At 41.7% G+C, this 11,008-nt stretch overlaps 1 protein-coding gene and 1 long non-coding RNA gene across 3 annotated transcripts; one reads left to right on the top strand and one right to left on the bottom strand.

The window, feature by feature from the left end:
• Positions 1 to 1,178: 1,178 nt before the first annotated feature.
• Positions 1,179 to 2,154, top strand: LOC139410052 (uncharacterized). Of its 2 annotated transcripts, XM_071155488.1 has the most exons (3): positions 1,179 to 1,401; positions 1,518 to 1,699; positions 1,799 to 2,154. In XM_071155488.1, exons 1-3 carry the CDS (start codon positions 1,203 to 1,205, stop codon positions 1,841 to 1,843), a joined length of 426 nt encoding a protein of 141 aa, XP_071011589.1. In that variant the 5' UTR covers positions 1,179 to 1,202; the 3' UTR covers positions 1,844 to 2,154. The 2 variants fall into 2 exon arrangements, 1 of the variants encoding a protein (XP_071011589.1); XR_011634446.1 differs by having other exon boundaries at positions 1,179 to 1,703.
• Positions 2,155 to 2,736: 582 nt separating this feature from the next.
• Positions 2,737 to 8,686, bottom strand: LOC139408888 (uncharacterized). Its single transcript, XR_011634328.1, has 2 exons — positions 8,630 to 8,686; positions 2,737 to 5,751 (listed from the first exon to the last, which is right to left on the bottom strand). It is a non-coding gene; the product is annotated as an uncharacterized lncRNA (long non-coding RNA).
• Between the last annotated feature and the right edge of the window lie 2,322 nt (positions 8,687 to 11,008).

Below are 11,008 nucleotides of genomic sequence, written 5' to 3'. Positions count from 1 at the left end.
ACTCTAATAATCTGTCCCATTGCTGCGTTACTTTTCTCAGTTAATGTAGCAATGTTATTATGGTCCTTTAATAACTAATTGAGGAAAAGGCACACAGATATCTGGAAGAAAATACTACGCAGGCTGTTTAATAGAGCCAGCTAACTAAACTTGTAGTAATCATGGCTGAGTACCAACCAGGCACGCAGGGCATGTGCCCAGGGGCCCTGACCTCCAGAGGGCCCCCATTGATTTTGTTAGTCATTCTCACTCGATACCATTATTAGGGTACTAGGGGGTAACTCCGTCTCGGGGGTGATACAGCATCCCCTGAAGGCAATAGACCTTAAAGGGGCGTGCCAGGGTGTTCAACATTCCACCAAGAACCCTATGGCACCACAGAGGAAAGGAGGTGAAAAACCCAGGCTTTCAGCCAAATGGGTGGGGCGTCAGTCTTCTCTTTCGCGTCTGAAAGGGACCTCGTCAATCGCATCATGGGACGTGAGAAGACTCGCCTTTGATCTGACAGAGAGGATGGGAATCAAGCACAGGTTCATCAAAGTAAAGGGGTATGCATGGGTGGATTGGTTCAGTTGCTTAATGAAGCGCAACCCTCAACTGTCAGTTTGAGTATCGCAAGCAACCAGTCTTGCGAGGGCCGTGGGCTTTAATAAGCTTAAGGTTGACCAGTTTTTTTTTTTTACGGCCTACAAGGACGTTTTTAACAGCATCAGGGACATCGGGCAAACAAAGATTTGGAACATGGACAAAAGTCCAGAAACTGTTGCCTGTGGTGGCCACCAAGGGAACAAAACGGGTTGCATGGTTGACCAGCGCAGAGTGGCTTCACAGTCACAGTAATTTGTGCTATCAGTGTAGCGAGGCAGTACGCACTGCCCCTCTTCATATGAGCGAACAGCTGCTGGTTGGAGCACCTGCACGGTCCTTTGGAAGGGTGAGTGACTCAGGCTGAGTCGACAGTGCCATCTTTGTCGACTGGCTCCACGACTTCATCCACAGTGTTGGTTGCACCCCTGAGGAACCCCACATCCTCATCCTCGATGGGCACCACTCCCATAAGACCCTGGAGGCTGTTCTGACAGCAAGAGGCCAGGGTCTGATTCTCATCACTCTACCACCCCACTGCAGCCACAAAATGCAGCCGTTAGACTGTACCGTTTAAGGGTCTGATGGCCTTTTACAACAGGGCAGCAGATCAGTGGATGACGATGCATCCTGGGAAAAGGATATGTATATACCAAATGGCTAGACTCTTCACAAAGATCTATAACAAGGTGGCCAGTGTGGAGAGAGGAGTGGAGGGCTTCTGGGCCAGTGGGCTGTGGCCTTTGGAGAAGGACATCTTCACAGAGGCAGACTTCATGGTCGCTGAGGTTATAGAGGAGCCTGAGCCCATTGCCAGTAAGATAAAGTTATCTAAATTAACGAAAAGTAGCAGAAGAAGCATCTACTTGGTAGAAAGTGTTTGTTGTACTTACACCGATGTATTGTTATGGTCGTTTATTTTCAATGCAAAGAATCCATTGAACCACAGTGCTCTACCGCTGCCACCGATGCAGCTACCAGCTCTACCACCGCCACCTCTACCGCCACCATCACTAGCTCTACCTACACCACCAGCTCTAACGCCGAAACCTCTACCTCCGCGACATCTACCTCCGCCACAACCTCCACCGTGCAGCCTACCCTTGCTCCAAATGTTGGTAATATATATTTGTTAGGGAATATATATTTGCATATAGTGATTAGCAGTGTTTATTGTGTTCCTGTTGTTTTTGCTTAAACCAACAACCAACAGCTGCAGCAGTTCTATTGGAGTTGTGGCCGAGGCTCCAGGAGGTGAGGCAGAGGAAGAGGAAGGCAGAGTCTGCAGCTGTACTGACAGCCTCACCTTACAAAAGGTTGCTGGAGGAAAATGCTCGACAGAAACATCAACAAGAAGAAAAGAGAGAGAGTAAGAAAACAAATCAGGTTCTTCAAAAAAAAATTGGTCTCAAAGAAGGTTGGTGCAACACAACAAGCCACATCAGCCACCAAAGAAGGGGGTGCAGAGGGTCTTTTCTATGAGGTGCTGGTTTCAGTCACAGGTGGGGACTGGATTAGGTGTGAGCACTGCAGGAGTTGGGCTCATGGGTTGTGCAATAGCAGAGCAAAAGAGATGCAACATCAATGTTACACTGAATTAGTTAACTTATGATTTATTGTTATTAAATGTTATATTCCAATGTTATTTCATGTTATTAGTTATATTCCATTCCAATATTATATTCCAATTAATATATTTATTTTTAATGAATTTTAAAAAAGCTATTGAAAACCTTTTGCTCTTGAATGTCAATTTAAAGACAGCAGGGATTTAAAATCTTGCATTATTCCAATACTATTTAGTGAAATTGTACATAATGGATTGTAAGGAAAAGAAGCAACAATGAAAGAACAAAGAAAATGAATGTGCAGGTGAGTTAAAAATCTCCTCATAGTGCAGATATTAATAGTGACATGTGCAACACAATTTACACCAATATTTTTTTATCATTAAAATAAGACAGCTAGATTTAGCTTTTAAGTATTACTTACTAAATAATTTCTAAATAAAACTGATTAAATGGATTTTAACACACTTGTGTGAAACTCTATGCCATAATCTTCTACCCGGGGGGCAGTTACCCCGGTACTTAAAAAACACCCCTATCTAAAAAACATTTCATGAAATAACTAAAAAAGTGTAAACTGTAGCCATTTATTTAACTTTTATTTTATTTGCCTTAGCATGACCTTCATAGGTTAAATGCACATACCAAACATTTATTTCTTGTGTCAGCAATTCAACATTGTTCTTAGGGGGTGCTAGTTACCCCCTAGTACCCTAACATGGCATGGATCATTCCACCAATTCTGGGCCTTTTTGAGAAGTGTAAATTCGCCTCATTTTAACATTCGGTCATAAAAAGAGCACATGATCAACTTGACTATCATAAGTGCCTATTAAGTACCAAATAAAGTAAGAGGGTTGAATGTAACAGGGTTGACAATTTCTTCTTAAATCAACCATACATCTCCTTGTGACAGGGTGAATCGAAGCATGTTGTGTGCTAAAGGGAGTGGCAAGCTTCACCCAAAAAAAATGAAATTATTAAAACATTTCTAGTCTGTCTATCTGCATACACGCATCATTCAAATAACGGAGTTTGATACACCTGGTATTGGATATGACTGAAAATATATGTGCTAAATGAGGGACAAATGTAAATGAATCACTAATCATCTCATTAAATACAGTACATTAGGAAAGTATTCAGACCCCTTCACTTTTTTCCACATTTTGTTACGCTACAGCCTCATTCTAAAATGGATGAAAATATTTTTCCCTCATCAATCTACACACAATACCCCAAAAGGACAAAGTGAAAACAGGTTTTAAGATTTTTTTTGCAAATGTATTAAAAATTGAATATAGAATAACATTATTTACATAAGTATTCAGGCCCTTTGCTATGAGACTTGAAATTGAGCTCAGGTGCATCCTGTTTCCATTGATCATTGAGATGTTTTTACAACTTGATTGGAGTCCACCAGTGGTAAATTCAATTGATTGGACATGATTTGGAAAAGGCACATACCTACCTATTTAAGGTCCCACAGTTGACAGTACATACGGTGGTTCCTCCTTTAAAAGTTGCGTCATACTGCAGCACACCTTGCGTGCTGCCACAGCATTCTGTGGCACGTCATTTAATTGTCAGACATTTTTTTTTGTTACTTCAAGTTATTGCTAGTTTGACCACCAGAGTGCTTCTTTGAGAATTTGATAGTATTCTGTATTGACATTACCAGAGAATTTAAAACCTTTTTTGTAGTAACATAGTATATGGGATTGATTTTTAAGAAATTTGGCTTAATTAATTTGATTAATATTATGGTGTTTCTATTCAGAGAAAAACAAAACCTCAGGGTTTCTGTTAGGATGGCATGGAAAATATGGCACTGTACAACGCGATGGTTGGGGAATAGGCTACAGGATTGGAGGATTCTAAAATGTTTGCCTTCATTAGACAACTTTGTTCCAATATTTCTGTAAATCAGTGATATTTATTCCCATAGAAATTCGTTATGGATCCATAACTAAATCAACATCTGCATTTTGAAAGAGTATTTTTTTCATCATTATTTTATTAATGAAATGTGTATTTATTTATTAGGCTACTGTGCAGTCTACAATACATACTGTAGTAAACATGGGAAGGTGCCTAATTCCTTCCATAAGGGAGAGCAGGCCACGTCTGTACTACAGAATGCAGGGCACACGGGAGACCGGTGTTATTTCATAGTTGTGATGTCTTCACTATTATTCAACATTGTAGTAAATAGTAAAAAAAAAAATGAAATTAGTAGGTGTTTCCAAACTTTTGATGGTACTTGCTTAATTCATTTGATTCATATTGTGTTTTTTCTATTCCAAGAAAAACAAAAAACCCTCTTGGTTTCCCTCAGGATGGAATGGAAAATATGGCACTGTACAACGTGACAGTCGGCAGTACAGTACTGGGCTATTTAGCTAAAGACTCCCCGCAGGGCACAAGGAAGGAGTAGGATGTCCTTGTAAATAAGAATTTGTTCTTAATTGACTTCCCTAGTTAAATAAAGGTTACACTAAGAGCATAACATTTCTGCACCCTAATTTTCTAATTATTGTCTAACCAATACCCCAACAGAGATGAAGTGAAAATAAAAATCTCATTGATTTATCAAGACCAGTCTTGCCTCAGAGCAGTGCGAAACCATGCTAAAATAGTTGTAGGCTTTTCTCTCTAATTACAGTCAGAAGACAGTTGAAGAAACTTGCGTGGACTTATGGAAAGGCTCAGTGAAAAATGTTATATATATTATTTATTTTTTAAATGATCAGAACATTAACCATGTGTGCTCGCTTGTTTTGTACTGTTCTGTAGTATCGACGCAATCATTTTTCTGTGAGAATATCTGAGAATATCTAAGGGGCTTTTATATAATTCTAAATTAATTAATAATAGTAATAATCGCTTTGTTTAAAAATGAATTATATTTTGGAGATTTCGTTTTTATTTAACCTAGAGTGAGCGAGAAAAAGGCAATTCTTGAACATGGGGTGAGGCATTCTCTCTCATTTCTAAATAAAGCCAGTTTGTTATTTTGAATTATTTATTTCTGGAGAAACCTAACTTGATTATTTTGCAGACCTTTAGTCAACACATATCTTAAGAATATCATGGAATATTTGAACATTTTTGTTTCTCAATGCTTGTCTCGGAGCAGCGTGAAACGGTGCTGAAATAGACGTCCGCAGTGGGAAGGCTATGTATTCTGTGCCCACTCGTGGAATCTCTCTTCAGTTACACATCCTTGGAATAGCAGAACAGCATAACGGTCCGGGCGGCCTTTGCTGTGCCTGGTGAGCAGTTGGTCAAGTTGTCAGAAGAGAAATGGAAATGTCAGGGTAAACCGAAGACCTGACAAACCCGCCACGTATGTTGACTCTGCCCGTCGGAGGTGTAATTCCAGAGCTCACATGTGTGCCTGACATGGATTGTGACTCCATCTCGTTCCTCGCCCTTTTCAACGCGTGAGTGAGTCAATGATTCTAGTGATTCGTCTGACAAACAAAGAACTTTGTGTCCTGCAGGCCCAGGCATGAATCAAAGCTGGCGAGACATTCAATAACGTCATCTTCACAGACAAATCAACCGTGGCCCTTGAGCAATTTGCTCAAAATTGCTACAGAAAAAAAGGAAGAAGATCAAGAAGATTAACAAAAGCATAAAGATGTTGATGAAGAAATGCTTTTTTGAGTTAAGCATCGAATACATTGCAAGTTGAGTGATTTTCACAACAGTAGTCGTGCTATAAAAAAATCTATTGTCCTGCTAATAGGAAACATTTGCATGATGGGATACATTCTAGACTCCTATAAAGCCCTCTTGTTGTTTGTAAAGTCAAATTAAAATGAAGATTATTGTTGAAATGAATTGCTCGACTGGTGTAGGTTTTTTCCATCTGTTGGTGTGCAAAACCTGCGTAACAAGTTAGCTATATTTTCAGCACCAGCCACTGTTCACCTCCTATTGATTGCGCTGCGGTTGCTGGCAGTTGTTTTTTTAAATTGAAGCTTTATTTAACTAGGCAAGTTAGGTAAGAACAAATTCTTACTTACAATGAAGGCCTACGCCGGCCAAACCCGGATGACGTTGGGCCAATTGTGCGCCGCCCTATGGCACTCCTAATCACGGTCGGATGTGATACAGCCTGAATTCGAACCAGGGACTGTAGTAAAAGCCTCTTGCACCGAGATGCAGTGCCTTAGACCGCTGCACCACTCGGGAGCCATGATATATATATTTTTCTCCAGAACATTAACCTTGTGTAGGTAGATACATGTGTAGGTAGATGGATAGATACAAATGATTTGTTGGGGGGGGGGGTTCGGCTATTAGGTCATTCTTTAGTAAAGGTTGAATAGTCTATTGTTCAGCTGATAGCCCATCCTGCTACGCTTGTGAAAAACGAATAATAATACATTGCTCAAAAACTAAAGGGAACACTAAAATAACACATCCTGGATCTGAATTAATGAAATATTCTTATTAAATACTTTTTTCTTTACACAGTTGAATGTGCTGACAACAAAATCACACAACAATTATCAATGGAAATCAAATTTATCAACCCATGGAGGTCTGGATTTGGAGTCACACTCAAAATTAAAGTGGAAAACCACACTACAGGCTGATCCAACTTTGATGTAATGTCCTTAAAACAAGTCAAAATTAGGCTCAGTAGTGTGTGTGGCCTCCACGTGCCTGTATGACCTCCCTACAATGCCTGGGCATGCTCCTGATGAGGTGGCGGATGGTCTCCTGAGGGATCTCCTCCCAGACCTGGACTAAAGCATCCGCCAACTCCTGGACAGTCTGTGGTGCAACGTGGCGTTGGTGGATGGAGTGAGACATGATGTCCCAGATGTGCTCAATTGGATTCAGGTCTGGGGAACGGGCGGGCCAGTCGATAGCATCAATGCCTTCCTCTTGCAGGAACTGCTGACACACTCCAGCCACATGAGGTCTAGCATTGTATTGCATTAGGAGGAACCCAGGGCCAACCTCACCAGCATATGGTCTCACAAGGGGTCTGAGGATCTCATCTCGGTACCTAATGGCAGTCAGGCGAGCACATGGAGTGCTGTGCGGCCCCCCAAAGAAATGCCTCCCCACACCATGACTGACCCACCGCCAAATCGGCAATGCTGGAGGATGTTGCAGGCAGCAGAACGTTCTCCACGGCGTCTCCAGACTCTGTCACGTCTGTCACATGTGCTCAGTGTGAACCTGCTTTCATCTGTGAAGAGCACAGGGCGCCAGTGGCGAATTTGCCAATCTTGGTGTTCTCTAGCAAATGCCAAACGTCCTGCACGGTGTTGGGCTGTAAGCACAACCCCCATCTGTGGACGTCGGGCCCTCATACCACCCTCATGGAGTCTGTTTCTGACCGTTTGAGCAGACACATGCACATTTGTGGCCTGCTGGAGGTCATTTTGCAGGGCTCTGGCAGTGCTCCTCATGCACCTCCTTGCACAAAGGCGGAGGTAGCGGTCCTGCTTCTGGGTTGTTGCCCTCCTACGGCCTCCTCCACGTCTCCTGATTAATAGCCTGTCTCCTGGTAGCGCCTCCATGCTCTGGACACTCGCATTGATGTGCCATCCTGGATGAGCTGCACTACCTGAGCCACTTGTGTGGGTTGTAGACTCCGTCTCATGCTACCACTAGTGGTAAGCCAGCATTCAAAAGTGACCAAAACATCAGCCAGGAAGCATAGGAACTGAGAAGTGGTCTGTGGTCACCACCTGCAGAACCACTCCTTTATTTGGGGTGTCTTGCTAATTGCCTATAATTTCCACCTGTTGTCTATTCCATTTGCACAACAGCATGTGCAATTTATTGTCAATCAGTGTTGCTTCCTAAATGGACAGTTTGATTTCACAGAAGTGTGATTGACTTAGAGTTACATTGTGTTGTTTAAGTGTTCCCTTTATTTTTTTGAGCAGTGTACTTTTTCCCCTTTCCACTTGTTAAAGATTCCAATTAATAAAGTGTTTTTAGCCACAATCGGCCCCAACCCTAACCTAAAACATTTGGGTACAGTCGATAGCGTGCTAGACTTCGGGCTAGAATGTAGAGGGTTCGAAACCTGATTCCTTCTTTTTTCATTACATTATTATGCCGGTCTCAGAGCAAATAGCCTGGATTATTACTCCCACACTTGTGGGCGTGCTGGCAGGATGTACAGTTTTTTATTCTGTATATATGAATTACAAATCAATCATGTTTCTAGTCTTTTGCATAGTTACAATGTGTAATCATTGACGTCCCAGGAGCAGGAGTGGTAAACACTGTGAATAATTGTAATACATACATGCAGACACAGCATCATTCAAGTAATGGAGTTTGATACACTTGGTATTGGATATAACTGAAAAAAAACTTGCTAAATAGTGATTTTTGTAAATTAAAATATGCATAATTGTCTCTACACTAACTAACATATTCTTCTCAATTGTAATTTTTTTTGCTTGACTCGCTATGACGTTATAAATACTTACATTTGCTTCCCTGTAATGTTTTGTCAGCCATCTTGGCTGAAGAAAGTCACCAGGGACGGGGGTGGTTCGCGTCAAATTCGTCATTGGAACCACTCCATATGATTGGTCATATAAAAACCTTGGGACCCAAATGCATAATGAGTGCTCTAACTCCCCCTTGTGGTGGTCTGGAGCAATGAAGCCATGACACTGGGTACCTCTAAGTCCTGCGGTGTAAACTTTTAAAGGAGGAATCACTGTTTCAGAAAAAAGCCATGAGGTCGAAGGAATTGTTTGTAAGGCTCCAAGACAGGATTGTGTCCAGGCACAGATCTGGGGAAGGGTACCAAAACATTTCTGCAGCATTCAAGATCCCCAAGAACACAGTGGCCTCCATCATTCTTAAATGGAGGAAGTTTGGAACCACCAAGACTTCCTAGAGCTGACCGCCTGGCTAAACTTAGCAATCGGGGAGAAGGGTCTTGGTCAGGGAGATGACTAAGAACCAGATGGTCACTCTGACAGAACTGCAGAGTTCCTCTGTGGAGAAGGGAGAACCTTCCAGAAGGACAACCATCTCTGCAACACTCCACCAATCAGGCCTTTGTGGTAGAGTGGCCAGACGGAAGCCACTCCTCAGTAAAAAAGCACATGACAGTCCGCTTGGAATTTGCCAAAAGGCACCTAAAGGACTCTCAGACCTTGAGAAACACAATTATCTGATCTGATGAAACCAAGATTGAAATATTTGGCCTGAATGCCAAGCCCAACATCTGGAGGAAACCTTGCACCATCCCTACAGTGCATCAGGTGAAGTTTGGAGTAATGAGTAGGATTAGCTGGGAAGATCTCAATTGCATATCCCTCACGTCCTCTCCTCGTCTCCTTCTCAAAATACATTGGATGAGAAATCCAGATCTCCTCTGGCTTTCTCATCCAATGTGTTTTGAGAAGGATAGAGTATGCAATTGGGATTTTCCCTGTGTTTTATAAAACCCAACAGTTCTCAGACATTGTACCTAGAGAGCTACCGTCCTATAGGATTTCAATCCAACCCAACCCCTAATCAAGCTCACTTGTTGGAGTGAAAACCTATTAGACGGTTGCTCTTCAGGAACATGTTTGTAACTAATGCTGAGTGACGTGTGAATGGCATTGTAACTGTGTAATTGTTGTTTTAAAATAACAAATTCTTTATAAAAAAATAATAATTGAAATACAATGTTGTTTCTTGAAAATATTATTTGTATAAGATGCTATGAACCTCCTCAACTTCCTGGAATCCAATGTAGTTGCTGTTGGGGTCAGGGTAGTTAGATGTAATTGTTGCCACCACAGTGGCTGGGAGTAGCCGTCGTTGGCCTCAACCTGGATGTTCTCCACTCCAGCGTCCACTCCAGGGTGATCCGATAAGAGACCAGTCTGTATTGCCTAGATAGACAGAAAATTAATTCATGATGATTTTATATACAACAATCAAGAAAAGAAATAGGCTTAGGCCTATACAACATGAAATATAACAGGCTCAGGGATCATTAAGCATATTCATTGATAAGCTGTATTGATGATGGCTCAATACATTTACATTTCGGTAATTGAGCAGACGCTCTTATCCAGAGTGACTAACAGGAGCAGTTAGGATTAAGTGCCTTGCTCATGGGCACATAAACAGACTTGGAACCACACACCCTCGCCACTGAATAGCAGGCAAGTGATTGCTTTGCAATGCTTGCATTTAGCCACTGATTCCTTCCAAACCACTCATTGTCGAATTTGCGATTTCCAACTTGTGTAATGTTTAGGTCCAATGGCCGATGATCACCGATACGTTTTATCTATAATTTCTCTTCATTATTTCTCTTCATATGACAAGGATTTGCCAGTAGATTGTCGACTTGATTCATGATGATGACTGCTAGCTAAGTTTTTGAAAGTGTGATGTTTACATGATCAGTCCAATCAAAGCTACTGTAGATATATATGGGATTTGACGTCATTTTATCTGTGGCCAATGACCTTGAGCATTCTTGTTTGGGTACTTCTAATATAACTTTATGGCAGCACCCAAGGGGCTTGAATTTTCGAGCGCTCCCCATAGATTTTGCAGTGACGTAGTGTCCCCATGACTGACAGAACACGGCGCAACTAGAGAACATTACCTACCCCTATGCTTCTTTGTTTCCGCTGGCTGCCCCACCACCACTGAAAGGACTGAGCTAGGCTGAAAAACCTGCATTTTGAAGCTGCCTTAATCAGGAAAGCAAAAAAGAGAGGATGTTTCTTCTTTTGTTGCTGAGTTTACATAGAAACCAGACAACAAAGTTTAAATTAAGCCTCTAAAATCGATAAATCAACATATCCCCAAGCAACTGGGAAAGTGAGCGATCAGTTATGTACAAC

The sequence above is a fragment of the Oncorhynchus clarkii genome, chromosome 5, assembly GCF_045791955.1.
Source record: "Oncorhynchus clarkii lewisi isolate Uvic-CL-2024 chromosome 5, UVic_Ocla_1.0, whole genome shotgun sequence".
In the NCBI taxonomy this organism is placed as follows: Eukaryota; Metazoa; Chordata; class Actinopteri; order Salmoniformes; family Salmonidae; genus Oncorhynchus; species Oncorhynchus clarkii.
The sequence above is the reverse complement of the archived record's forward strand: the minus strand, read 5'-3'. Positions and strand labels throughout refer to the sequence as shown.